The sequence below is a fragment of the Parasteatoda tepidariorum genome, chromosome 3 (genome assembly GCF_982258835.1).
Source record: "Parasteatoda tepidariorum strain Cologne lab strain chromosome 3, Ptep-v5.0, whole genome shotgun sequence".
In the NCBI taxonomy this organism is placed as follows: domain Eukaryota; kingdom Metazoa; phylum Arthropoda; class Arachnida; order Araneae; family Theridiidae; genus Parasteatoda; species Parasteatoda tepidariorum.
Window position 1 is genome coordinate 80108493 of NC_141757.1, and position 15470 is coordinate 80123962.

At 27.0% G+C, this 15470-nt stretch overlaps 1 protein-coding gene across 1 annotated transcript in view; it reads right to left on the reverse strand.

Annotated features, from left to right (window-relative positions):
• The window catches only part of LOC107450896 (uncharacterized), a 27904-nt gene continuing 12434 nt past the window's right edge, over positions 1-15470 (reverse strand). Inside the window, exons 6-12 of the mRNA XM_016066829.4 lie at positions 14985-15119; positions 10784-10912; positions 10131-10276; positions 7244-7329; positions 5444-5645; positions 4186-4303; positions 1-2744 (exon numbers count right to left, since the gene is read on the reverse strand). Of these exons, the coding sequence (XP_015922315.1) occupies positions 1840-2744; positions 4186-4303; positions 5444-5645; positions 7244-7329; positions 10131-10276; positions 10784-10912; positions 14985-15119 (1721 nt within the window). The 3' untranslated portion in view covers positions 1-1839. The remainder of the gene's footprint in view (positions 2745-4185; positions 4304-5443; positions 5646-7243; positions 7330-10130; positions 10277-10783; positions 10913-14984; positions 15120-15470) is intronic.

The window sequence follows — 15470 nt, forward strand, 5'->3', positions numbered from 1 at the left end:
TTATTTTTGACATAAAAATTCATATATAATTTATTTTGTAGCCTAGCATTAAAATACATCCATGATATATAAAGTTTACAATAAAAAGTAAGAGAAACAAATAATATTGTCAAAACAAAGATTAAATAAATGAATGCAAAGATTTATCAAGGAAAATTAATGTAAAAAAAAATGTGCATTAAACAAAATCTCACTTCGTAACAGTAAGGAAAAACTTTCGGAATTCCAACAAATCTTGAGCAATAGTTTTTAAAATAAACGACAATGTATGAGCATGAGGCAAAAAAACATGGAATCAAAGCATGATGAGATATATACATTTGCAAATGATCTATAAAAAATGTCTATAAAGCTATTAAAACAAAAAATACTTTGTATATGTAATAAAATAAACCTTTTTCTTTAAAAAAAAATATATGCATACATACATAAAGAAAAGAATTTAAAATAAACCTAGATTTCAAAATCTCTTTTCAAAAATCTAATTTATTGCATTTCAAATTTATTGATCTTTTCATAAAATACAGCAAAAAAGGTAAAATATTTGAAAATGATATGTTTTCTAAATGTAAGTAACTTATAAATACAGAAGTCTAGAAAATATCACTTGATAATTTCAAGTACGTAAAAAGGACAACAAATTTATATTTTGTTCATACATGTCAAAAGTCAACATATTAAACACATTATAATAAATATGAAATACAATTATTTTTTTTTAGTTGAAATTTAAATTCGAGTAACTTAGATAGATCTCTATTTTTGCTTGGTGATCGTAGTTTTTACTACCATTGAACATTAAAAATATTAGATCGGGAAAAAAATATTTTATATTATTTCAGTTGAGACATTAGATAGTTTTAAATTTAATACAGCAAAAGCAACAAAAGGAAATATAACTTTTATAAAAAATAAATGCCTAGAATAAAATGCATACTAATTTTTCAAAAATCTTAAGTTCATGTCAACTAGTTTAATCATGCTAACATAATGAGAGATACTTGTAACTAACTGAGATTCTCATTTATATAAATAAGGCAGACAATGAATTAGATATAGTAATAATATTTTTAAATTTAATAGCATTATTTTTAAATTTATGCACAGCAATAATATAATAAATTATAAAAAATATTTTAAAATGTTATAAATAATTTTAGGCATAGCTTCTTAAATTAAATTTATTGCATAATATTTAAATATCAGGCATGCCACAAGATATTGATTTTTACTAACATATTTATTTCATAACATATAAAATTGGGAACTTGGCACATTTTCAAACACAATGTTATAGAAACAAATTCACAGTATGATATTAGCATCAGAAAGCTTCACGTTGGTTATTATAAGCTTAGCCACACAACAATTTTTTTTCACACATGTGCATTATGCTCTTGTCAAAACACTCAATATCAGATTTAAAAGTTTTCAGACTTTCCAAAATATGCAATAATTGTGAACACAACAGAATAAAAAAATTACAACTTTAAAAAAATAATTCTTAACTTCTTAACTATGCTCTTCGCCAGTCATAAAGCAATTAAATGAAATTTAATGCAATATATTTTACACAAAGTAAAAATAAAAATCTTGACAAAACATGAAGTTTTAAGTAAAAAATCTATTTAAATACATATAATACAAACAAATTTTATACATATCACATTTTTCTGAAAACTTTACAAAAACAATGCTATGATACTTCATCTTTCTTTCAGATATACCTTTAAAGATTATATCAAATCTCATCCAACAATCAGATCATCTACCATGGAATGCTTCAGGTTTAGACATACCTGCCATTTAGATTTGGATCCCATCCAATTTACTAGGACTTCAAGCATGGAAAGCTTTGGGTGGTTTAGAGCCAACAGGCCTAGTTCGTTTACGACCTTCAGGATGCACCGAGTTTGAACAGGGTAAAACAATATGATTCGGTACTGAGAAGTGGCTGTACTTCCTTTTTAATCCGAAAGGTATACCGGGTATCTTGAACGATTCGTCGGACTCTTCGACGCAAAATACTGCAGTAGCTGAAATTCCAGCTTTGGGCGAAAGTTCCTTCCATGTTTTGGCAGCAGAGTTGCAGTTGCGTAGCATCCACAAATCACGATCTTCAGAAAGTCTTCGTTGAAGATTGGTCATTCTTTGTGCGGACTTCAGTTCGTCTTCTGAACAACAACGTGTTAAGGGATCGTGCGAGGAATTTTTAAACTTCTCGTTATCTTGCATACTGCAGCTCCTTCGGAATGAAACGATTCCATCTCTGATTTGGCAACCATTTCGGGACGCAAATGCCCAGACCTCTCCATTTATAAGAGGATCACTTCTACCAATGTTTTCAACGGTATCCTGAGAATCGGAGACATTGTGGTTGTTCTCGCAGCTATCTATAGCACTTTGGGGGATAATGCAAACCTCATGTACTCTGTTATCGTCATCAATAATAATGTTATTGTTGTCTTCTTCAGCATCTTCAAGCTGATCTTTGGAAAGGAATAGATTACTCAAGCTGCCGCTATCTTCTCGATTATACATACTTAAACTCGTAGACGGCTCAACTTGCACAGTAACAGATGCTACAGTTTCTTCTTCACTTTCATCCAAGGTGTGAAGAGATTGTTCTGACACTGACCTGTGCTTCCAACTTACAATGGCAGAGCCAGAAGAAATTTCAGATTCTAGAATTGGAGACAAAAGAGGGGCTGGTGATGGACTTCTGTGATGCCTTCTTGATACACCTTAAAATTAAATGACATGTTATATTTAATTGTTATGATAAAAAAAACAAGGATTATTTTAAATATTTATGCATTATTCAGAATTGAGCAAGAAAAAAGTACAAATCACAAGGAGAGATCCTTAAGTATTACTCATCAATTTTATAACATACTTTTTAGCGATAAATATTTTTTAAAGATGAGTATAGTATAATTAAATGTGAAAAAATAGGTCTAGTAAGATAATAAAAACTTATAATAAATGCTGATAATAAATATTTTCCTATCAAAAATAGATATTATATTAAAGATACTTTAGCAAAGTTCATATTAAAAAAAGAAGAAATTTATTCCCTGATAGGTTTCCCAGATAAATTTACAAAAAATTACAGGTTTAAAAAAATTAATTACTATATTTAATAGAAAAGAAATAATCATAATGTAATAAAAACAGTTTAAAAATAAAATGAAAAGTTAATTCAAAATGTACTAATGTCAATGATGTAAATTAGATGACTAAAAAAATTAGATAATAAATATAAAAATTTATCAGAATTTAAAACAAGTATAATAAAGGATATAAAAAAGTGATAATATAGTTTACACTTAAATTTTTTAAAGATAAATAAATAATGGAAAACTAAAATTGCAACGAGAGAAAAAAACACAGGAACAAAGAAATAACAGTTAAAGTTTTTTAACGCCAAATGTTTCTGTGTTCCATCTTACCTTAATACTTACTAACATTAAAAATGTGCTGTGAATTAAATAGAAAAGCAACACAGACATAAAATCACATTACATATATAAATTAGTGAACGGTCCCCAGTTATGTTTTCTTGAATTAAATTTTTCTTCAATACAATCAATATGCTTAAATATGTAAATATCACAAAAATGGGACATTTATTATGTATATATATGCATACAAAACTTTGATTAAAAAAGTCCTTCAAATTTAATATTTTATTAAAATTAATAGTCAGATTCAATATTTCAATTATCAAATAATTAAAAAAAATTAATAATTTTGGAAAAACTAAACTTTTGAGTAACTAAACAAAAACCTCTACATCTCACATCTTTGTTAAAAATCATAAAAGTAAAGCGAAACATTTGCCAAGTTTAAGGAATCCTTGCAATGGCTATGAATCGTAACAGATTATAAGCATAGTCTTTGATATTGCTTTAAATTATAAGGTTTTTCTCTCTTTTTTTAATTCTTTGACTGTAAAATTTAAAAATGGTTTGACTGGGAAAATTAAAAATGACAATGCATAAAATTTAAAACAGTTGGTAGAGGCAATTTAGATTGATTTCAACTCATCCGCTTAGGTTTTACTGAATTTTTATATTGTGAAAAGGATTAAATGCAATATTTATTTTTAAACTATAGAAAATATGTGCTGATTATTTTTACATAGCAATCCACATTAAAATTATTACATAGGTACAATCTTACTATGGCTATAAGTTTGATTAGGTGATGAGGTGGAACTAGAATCATCTTTATCATTATCTGTTATTGTATCTTCTTCTTCGGTGTCCACTGGTGTTTGTTCTAGTTTTTGTAAGTTTCCCTAAAATATAATTAAATGTTATAAATAAAGAGTATTAGGCAAAACATAGATCATTTAATAAAAGTTAGTTACATAGAAACTTCAAATGTAGAAAAAATGTATAACTTGTTAAATGAATGGAGGAAAAAAAATCACTTTCATTTTTATGAGCTACTAATGCTACAATGAGTTAAGTTTGTATTTATAAGCAGTTTGTACCAAATCAGCATTACATTAAAATTCAGTACATAAATTATAGTACAAACTCTAGCTTCTGCAGGCATAGCTATCAAAGAGGGGGGCATTTGTTCACGGGTGCAACCTCCTTAAAAATGAATTCTAGAAAAAAATGCTTTTCTCTTCTAAATATTTCCAGTTTCAATTGATTATTGCGTTTTCAAATTCTTATACAATTTACCTAAAAATTGAACAGTATGTTTATTAATATAGTAGTTCACTAACAGGCAGTAAGTTATTTGATAAAATAACTTACTGCATGTTAGTTAGTTATTTATTTTTAAACAAATTGGTGATGTATTGAATGAAAAATAGCTTTAGAAAAAACAATTGCCACTAACTAAACACAATCAAAAACATCTAAGTGTAATCGTAACTACATTAGTAACATACATTCTTAAATTTTAAACATAAACGAATGAAAATTTACGAATTTATCAAATTACTTTGTTTTAACCATTACGTAAGGTTTAAAAAACGATGACAGGTGCGGTCGATTTACCAAACTTAAAATGGCCTCAAAAAGCCCATTTTAAGACCTACACAAAATATAAGGAGCATTAAAACAGCATGGACGTCGTAAATCTTAGCTTTGTCTCTGGTTTCAACGCCAGAATGTTGATATGAACTTTAGAATAAGAACTTGCGGAAATCTTATCAAACATTTTAATTTAAAAAGAATTTAAGGTTGCTGTATGATATTATTTTAATTTAGATGCCTAGATCAATGAAAACTCCAAGGACTAATAAAAAAAAATACTTGAAAATAATTAGCTTCGGTAAAAAACAACTAAGTCAGGAAAATTTTATAACAAGGAATGTTGTAAATTTGTCAATTTGAAAGTGTTATAAAAATAGTTCATAATATGTCATTAAATTTCAAAAAATTTTAAACTAAATAAAGTGAAACATTTGTTAACTGACCTCTTTCTTTCCACTTTTGTTCTTTGGACTTGTAGATTTTTGGCGAATATTAATGGGCTCCAAATAATGCCGTCTACGATGTGGACTGCCTATGTATACATTTCCAACATATTTTTCTAAAGGGCATTCTCCTTCATCGTTAGTACCAGCACATTTATTTTCAGTAACCACAGGCATTGATGGCCTCTTACTATCCAAAACCCTGTAAACATAAGCATGAATTTCATTGATTAAGATTAAAAAATAGTCCAGAAATTACTAATGAGGTGTTTAGGAAAAAATGAATGGTTATAGAAATACAGTCATAACCTTGAAAATAGTGCTATATTAAAATCTCTTACAAAAGAAATTTTTTTCCTTTTTTTTGGAAACTTGATTAGAATTTCCTACAGAATTATCTTTAGACCTGCAGTTCCAGAATGGTGTTCCGCAGAACCATAAGGTTCCACGAAAGAGTGAAAGGGATTTAGCGAGTTAGCACTTTTTATAACCAGTTTTGAAACCTCTAATTATATTTGGGTCCAACCGATAATTCATAATTTATTTAATCATAAGGTTGCCTTTATGAAATTATTTAAGTAAAATGCCAATGAAATAGGAATTATATTTTTTAAAGGAAAATATTACATTTCTAATAATAATATAATGAAGAAATTAAGAAAAAAACAAGCATTTATTAAATACATCATTAGCATTTCCTATCTAGCTTTTCAAATCAAAATAGTTAAATTTTCTATTAAAGAAATGGGCTTTCATAATAACTATTTTTAACACTCATAACAGTTCTTAAAGTTTACATTTTAAAATGAACCATAATTCACCTTATTTCAATCCTTTTCAGCTTATGTATATATGTCGCTTTGGTGAATGTCCAAAGTATTTGCTATATCCGATTTGATATTAATTCAGGCATCGATATTACTATATTTATTCGATATTTTAATATCTGCTGAGGATAGATTAGGAGAAACAACAGCATTCAGAGTACCACTTAAATGCATACCAGGCAGTGGTACTTAACTTTAAAAAAAATCAGCTTAGGGTAAACCGGGCAAATGTTCACCAGGCAGTGGTACTGAACCTTTAAAAAAACATTAATGTAGGGCATACTGGTCAGTGGCACATAACTAGACCTACTATATATTTTTGACATTTACCAAAGCTACTATGTGATTGTCAACATTCACCAGAAGTCAGCAACCACCAACTTCGGTCATTCCCAGTAACATATACATTAGAAACAAATTTGTTACTAGACTAGATATAACACATGGACAGCAAATTTTACTGTCGGACATAAATACTTATTTAAGAATATTAATGATAAAACGGTGAAAAATCTTCATTCCTCTAATTTATTTTAAATGTAGTCTTAATGGTTATAAAGTTCACAATTACCTTAATCTTTAATTATAAGGTTGAGGTTCCATCGAATGAAGATTGTTTATTTAGAGTTATGTAGCTGAAAAAAATAGGGAATTTGCTGCTTTAGACATTCTTTGTCCATTTATGCAGTTAAATAAAAGATGAAACCTAAAAGATTCCCTTCATTTTAAATTGCAATAGTTGGGAATCATTAATTTGACTTACTTGTGCAAATGGGGGGAAGGGAAATTAAACGAATAAAGAGACACATCTAACATGTTTTTATCCACTTAAACCTAAAAAATTTCAGATTCTGGGCAAAATTGAAAATAAAATGAATAAAATAAATGTATTCTAAGCTCTAAGCTTATGTAACTGAATTAAAATATCACATTTAATCAAAATAAACTAAAAATATTTTAAAAGTGCACTAACCTATTTTGAGCATTATGTTGTAATTCCCATTCTTCACCTTCATCTCCCTTTCCATTTTCTTGTGATTTTGGTGAAATTTGGTTCCCCTTTACAAACAAGTATAAAACAAATTAGATGTTTATAAAAAAAAACTAAAGGTGATCACACCCTTCAAATTTGGGGGCGAGCTGCATCTAAAAAATTTCAAGTGGCAAGCGAAGCTAACAATTTAGCTTTTGAAATGCATGATTACAAGATCTTAGAGAAATGTATATTAGAAAATTATTAATCTATAATCGTAATTACAGACAGACAAAAGCTGTAAGAATTGTGTGTTAAGTATATATAGTTTACTATATATTTTTATATTTACTATATATTCACACTATATATTTTTTTTATAGTTTCAGCTTGAATTCTTAAAATAGTTAAATTATATGATAATTGTTTAAAAAGTAAGGAGATGTCCACAACTAAGGCAACACTCCTTTTCGACACTTTTGACCACCATTGCTCACCTTTGTCACAAAATATCAATTCACTATACTTCTTTCTACTCCTTATTATATTACACAAAGATATACTTAAAGTTCAAAAACAAAACCCACGCTATATTTAAAAATTTCTTATATATTTTTTACTATGCATACAAATAACAATGATTCCATGTGTACTTGATTTGTTGGGAAAATGAAAATAAAATTTTTATTTTAACCAAGATGCACGTTATCACACTTCTTGTTACCCCTTCCTCCACCTTGCAAATCGCTTTCCTCTTTTCAAAGAGCGACCAAGCAAGATCATTAGAGAAAAAAGATTTACTTAAAAATGAGTAAAAACACTGACACATACTAACTAGAGAAACTAGGTTCTATAATTTTGGAGGGTCTGGATTCTCTTTGAGAATTGAACATTTTACCTGGCAATATTATTAATTGAATCCAAGTACCTGACAAAATTTATTACGGAGCCCAGTGTTATAACATTCATGAAAATCCTATAATTTTCTATATAACAAATAATTTACTAGATATAATTCTAAGGAAATTTATTAAACACCTAAAAAAATAAACATGCTTTTATTTTTAGATTTTTTCTTTAAACTTAATTTTAATAAAAGTTTCTTAAAAAAAATTTGGATAATTATTTGGATGCAAAATGATAAACCTAAAACTTTACTATGAAGTAGAAACATCTGTTAATAGTTGACTTTATAATTCAGTTTAATTTAATGTGTATTAAATCATTTAACTTAAATTTTTAATAACATTTGTTATTGCAGTCTCAGTTAAATATAGGATATTTTTAAAAATATTTTAATAAATGATAAATAATATTTTAATAAATGATATTAAATGAAAAATCTTTTAACTCTTGTGGTTTAATTTTTAGTCCTCCAATAACCAAGGCTAAACATATTTTACATGCAAAGATCTGCTTTAGAGCAAGCTTTCAAGCTTTAGGAATTGGTGGAAAATCTAATTTTATTACTAATGTTAAATAGAAGAATTATTCGTATAGTGCTTTTGTTGTCTTTAATGTTACCCTAAAAACACCTAAATTAATCAACAAGGGGCAAATTTGCAACCATGAAAAATTTTCTTGCAAAAAGTATGTGTATTTGCATAACACAGAAAATAAAACCACAAAAACTTCCCACGGTTAGCCTGAAGATAAAAATCCTTTAACCAGACTGGTTGGAAATTTAATTTATTAAGCTAGCGAGTAAGAAATATGTTTTCTACTACAAATTAGTTTAATGTTGAAAATAGCTAATTTTATTCATATATACTCCGTTTCAATATAAATGTAAAACTTATATTGGAAATGTAATAAAATTTCTCCAAATGAGTTTCTTAAATTATGTAAAAATAAAAGTTTTCGTTATTTTACAAATAAAAACTACTTTAAAAAATTCATCAATTTTTGTTAAAATAATTAGCACTGTTTCAACATATATTTTAAATTTCAATCAAATTAATCTTCAATGATATCTAGATTAATAATAGTAATTAATATTCCCTTTGTAACAATATTTCTCTTGATTATACTTCTATAAAATGCTAAAACTTCAACAACGAAAAAAAATTTATAAATAAATACGTATTACTTATTCTTACTTTCAGAAAGCAAATTTAGTAAGAGTAATACATGTACATTGTATTTCCCCACAATTGCCTTAGAATTTTACTCATGGTTTTATTAATTTTAAATAAAAATCGATGCGATTCTCAATTTCTAATTTTGTATTTTAGCTACGACATTAATTTCAGAAAATTAGTTTTCAGCAACAGATTTCAAATGTCAGCAAACACTTTCCTCTGTTCCAAAGATGTTCACTTTGCCAAGGTTTCCCTGAATTTAAACTCTGCAGAATAGTAGAATATGTCGTGCAAAAACCATTCTTATAAGGCAAAAAAAAAAAAAAAAAAAAAAAAAAAAAAAAATTACACAGGGTGATTTTCCAAAGAATTAAAATGCAAAATATAAATTTTTCGCCCATGTAAACAGATAAGAAATTTATGCTAAAACAGTTTAAAGCTTATAATGTAACAATAATTTTTCAGAAATATAAAATACCTTTTTTTTAAGGTCATATGACGACATATAAAACCAACAAAACAGCTTTAATTATCTGAACTGAGTGACATATACTAACAGTTTGTTAAAACATAGGTACTTAACTCTATATAATTTAGATATGTACTACATAAATGATAGCAGAATAAGTTATTATAATGAAACATTTTAGAGTAAATAAGGTAAAATTGATGATCTAATAACCAAATAAAATATTGATTTAAAAATTTCTAAACAATACTCAAATATTAAAGAAAAAGAAAATACTACAATAAATTATGTTAATCTTGCAAGCAATTATAACAATCCATAAAATTATACACAATACCTTTTTAGTTTTCATTTGAAAAATGTGAATCGGACATTTTGGTAATAAAATTGGCTTTGGTTTGTTCTTTTCAATCCTGTTAGCAGAAGATGCAGAAGGATCTCGTTTATGTACTATATAGTCGTAAGTAGAGAAATTTTGGCACACTAGGAAGGAAAAAAAAAATCAATTATAAATATTAAGTATTTTTAAATTAACATACATGTAAAATTACAAGTGCTCCATCAATCATGTTCTTGAATTATTTCAACAATTCTTTTGATTAACTTTTTTTTTATTCGAAAACTACTGTCAAAAACCCAAATTTTGGAGAATAAAATATTAAATAATTATAAAAAAAGAATGTCAAATTGCAATTTATCCAAACTCAATTTGTTAAATTAATTCCTTAATTTGTTTAATTATTGAAAATCAAAATACAAAAACAATTATCTTATGAAAAAACACTTAACAATCATCTCATTCTTTGCATGCTACTTTGTCTGAAAATTAGTAAAAAATAAGCAAAAAATGCCATAGATAAAAAACAATGTGAATATTATATTTATCCACTATATTGAAGAAAACAAAAACAAAAAAATCTCAGATAATATAAACACATTAATATTGAATAATAAATAAAGGAAAATATTACCAGAATGTTTTATACTTACTTAAAAAAATATGAAATCCTAACAGATGACCAAGAAGAGCAATAGCTAATAGTGACAAAGCAGCTGTGATAAAAATTAAGCAGATCCAAATGGTTCCTTGTATTTGAAAAGTTAAAAAAATTAAATTGTCTGAAAAGAGATATAATAAATTAAAAATTACGACTACTTTTTAAGCAGTCAGTGAAAGAACAGAAAAATGTGCTAGTGTTGACAACCAATAATATTTCATATTAACAATAGCAATATTTTAAAAAAATGTTACAATTAAACAAAAAAAATTTGTAAATACAATTTTTAACACAAATACTAACACACAAATGCAAGAAATTTCTGTAAACTAAACTTAAAATTAAGTATGCCATAACTAATTAAAAATTTCAGTCAATGTAAAGAAAAGAAGAAGAAAAACATTTTTCTTAATTATAATGAAAGCTTTTAGCTTCACTAAACTAAAATAAAAAAGGAAATATTAATTTTTATAACAATTATAGTTTCCCCTCAATTGAAATATTCAAATGTTTAGACTGTCATGTTTTATAGTAGGGGTGCACAAGCTTTTTCAGTGAAGGGCCACATGCACAGCAGATTGACCAATGAAGGGCCGCATGCCAAAGTGTTTAGACCGACATATTGAAAGCAATTGTTGGTGGTGATTGTTATATAAACATCATTGTTTATATAACACTAAATTCTTTTTGTCGGTTAACCTTGTAATCTCTTTGCAGAAAATACAATACTTTAAAAACGTTTAAAATTAGAAAATGCAAAACTGATTACTTAAGAAGGAAAACAGAATTCGAAAATCAGAATCAATTTATCGGAAAAAATTTAGATAAATTGAAATAATTAAAAAATTATGGAAAAATTGAAATTTTTTTTATCACATTACAAAATACAAAAGTTCATTTAAACATAAATTTTAACGTTAATTTTTTTCATAGAATTAAATTTCAAATAAATAAATATTCTAGTCATTAATATAAATTCAAGTTAAATACTTTGATTTAAAGAAAGTTTATAGGGTTAAAAATGATTAAAACTAAACCCCTTAAGTGGAAAATAAGACTTAGCATTTATTAGGGAATGTACTTTATCTTTCAGACATTTTTATTTTAAATTAATAATAAAAGGCTAAGAGAGGGAAGAAAAAGAAAGAAGAAAACACATTAAATTTTAAGGAACTATATTCCTTAATAATAAAAAACTATTAAGATACTTGTTTACAACTTTTTATGACGAATATATTTTTAACATGACACTTATTATTTACAATTAATACACAATCAATTAACAATCAATAAAATTTACATTACTTTTCGAAACTTATCTTGATTAAATTTTTTATACAGTTAAAATTTAATGATAGACAAATCATTTCCCAGCATATAATCATAAATGATATAAAATGCTCCAAGAAGATAGAAAATGGTTTAAAAAATTTCTTAATGGTTACACTGTAATTTGCAAAATTTTTGAATATTGTGATAATTTTATATACTTGATCATGTGATATTTTTTGAGCAATTAAATGAAAATGTAATGATTGTATTTAAAGACTACTCTGTAATTTTGAACAGGCCAAATTCATTCTGGAAAACAGTCTTTCGACAAAAGCTGTTGTTGTGGGCAGTATTAAGCTTAGAGCAAATAACATAATCAGTTTTGGAATTTGTCCTAGATGGTGTTCTTCCTTTCTGGGTTTTTAAATCGCGGAAATACAAATAGCGATGTGTTATTTTTTAATTGCTTGAATACGAATTGCTATGTGTAATTTTTTAATTGCTTGAATACGAATTGCCATGTGTGATTTTTAAATTGCGTAAATAATAAACTCGATGCTTGTTTTTCAAATTGCGTGAATACGAATCGTGTGGCTTTTAAATTGCGAGAGGACTACTCACAACACTTGATTTTTAAAATGCATGAATATGAATTCCGATATATGGTTTTTAAAACGCGTGCGAGAAAAGTAACAATGGATGATATTTTAAACGCCAGAACACGAATCGCGATTTTAAATCCCGTAAATACGAAACGCGATGGATTATTTTTAAATTTCGTTAATGTTAATACGAAAAGCGATGCGCAATTTTCAGATAGCGTAAATACAAATTACGATGTATGACTTTTAAATTACATGTGACAACAAAAAGAATAGGTTCGATGTGTGTTGTTAAACTTGCACATGTTCATGGGACTAAAGAATTATGCCGTTTTTTGAATTATTTATTTTTTTATTTTTTTTTTTGCAAAACGGACCGCATTTAAACACATCTAGGTTTTTTTTTTCCTGGGAAGGTGTTGATTTGGCTAAGATACGTAATTACTTTTTAAGTTACGAAAAAAAATTAAAGCTGAATCGAATTTCACGAGTTGTAATACTGTGTGAAAATATCAGGTATATTCTAAATCACAAATAAAAATACAGCAATAACGGGAAAGAAGAAAAAACACTTTCGAAAAACCTCTTAAAAAATTAGTGTTAAAATCGGTACAATGCAAATGATAAAATCGGCACAAACAGAGCACGTAAAAAATAATTATTTTAATGCGCAATTCAAAACTCGCTTGCTGTCAAAGTATTAAAAATATCATAATCTTTTTAAATCACGGGGAAAACGTAATAACTACTAAAACAATAACCAAAATACTTTAATATTTTAGATGAAATTGGAGTAAATAAAGTCCATCAAAATTTTATGTAATTTAAATGCGAGATTTGAAATTAAAATGTCGCAATAGCGTATAAAAAATATCGGTACTTTCAAAACCTTTGTAGCAATAATTTCTAAAATAACGATTGTAAAATAATTTGATTTGCAATAAAATCGTTACAAATAAGCCATGTCAAAAAATGGTTATCTAAACTCGCGATTCGTAATAATATCATGCTAAAATATCGAAGTTTTAAAAACCGGACGGAAATGTGCAGCAATAACTGTTGAAGAAAGGATCTGAAGTCATTTAGATTTTCCATGAAGTTTGCAGAAATAAAGCGTTTCATAACTTTCAAAAATCGCTGTTTCAGAAACTACTTGAAAATGGGTAGCAATAACTACCGAAAAGTCATTGGAATCGGCACATACGAAAAGTGTCAAAAGTGGTAATTAAAATTCGTAAATCGTAATAATGATGTATTAAAAATATTGGGATTTTTAAAACTATGCTGAAATCCGTAGCGTTAACCATCGAAAAACTACATTGATTGAGATTGGGTGCGTCAAAAACTTAAAACTGTAAATTTAAATTACCATGGCTAACATTTAAGCAGTATCCTGACTTCTCCTACATGCTAAATGACAAAGTAACTATAACCGCCCAAGCAATGATACACAAAAGTCTGCTTCCTTTCTTCAGTATATACGGCTTTTCATAACTTATTTATGTTTCATGAAATACAAATTAAAATGGATTCAACTCTGAAAAACCCTGTATTATTCTAAACTACTTAAATGTGACACTCAGATTCTTGTCTTGTGCATAATGTAGTTGAACAAGGGAGAAATCAAAAAGTGCACTTCAGTAAGAAATGCTAAGTTTTCAAATTCATGATTATAGCAAAGGCTTAGATGACACATAACAATTAGCTGTGCCCTTTACTCATATTATACAAATGTATATCTGGAACTCAATTCCTTTTTTCAATAAACACTTTTTCAACTCTACATTAACACTACTTAATTTGTCATTCAGTTTTGAACTTTTTAATAATTAAGTCAGACATGTGAAATAGCTAATCCAATAGGTTTATGTGAACTTCATGAAGAAATTTACTTTATTTCTAGAAGAAAAATTTTTGTTTGCATCATTGGTAGCAGAAAATTCTTTTTTTGGTTGCAGAAACTCTTGCAACTAGGAGATACTTCAACCATTTATCAATCAACATCACAAGTTTTACCATTTTCATCAACTGATAAATAAATATCAAATGTGTTTTTCCAAAAATGTAACAAATCTTCATCATCAGCAATCAGTAGATACTGTTCTTAAAACGAAATAACTTCAAAAATGAACTAAACGGGTATTATTAACATTATAAAAATAGATAGCATATGTGACGGGACAAGTAAACAAGATGATGCATACTGAAAAACGAAAGATGCAAAACAATGGATTTATGATCCATTGTATTACAACTATTTATTGTGCATACAAATCATTCTTTTTAAGAAATTAAAAAAATAATTAAATAAAAAAATACCTGATAAAGTAATATTCGGAGGAGGAAATGTTTGAGAGTCAGAAAACACTCCAAAAGTTGATGATGAGTACGGATCAGTAACATTAACTGCTTCGGTAGAGCCTGTAGTTACGCGCAAAAGACTTGAAAGGTCATCTAAAATTAGTTAAAATTACATTATAACATTGATATCTAGTAGTAAAAAACCCCAGCTAAAATGCAAGATAGGAAACTTCAAATGTACAAGAACATGATACAAATTCTTTTTAATAAAAGAAATTAATATAATTTCTTGTAATTAAAAAAACTAAGTGTACAAATTATTAAAAATCCTAATTTCTCCTGAATTTTTTTTAATCTAATTCAATCAATGATTCCGAAGTATGATTTGTGAATTAGGTCAATATGAACACCAAATAATATTTGAAAGATATAACTATAAAATAATGACGCCCGGTGGCTGAGCGGTAGCGCTGTCGTGCCACAGGTTCCTGGTTCAATCCTCGG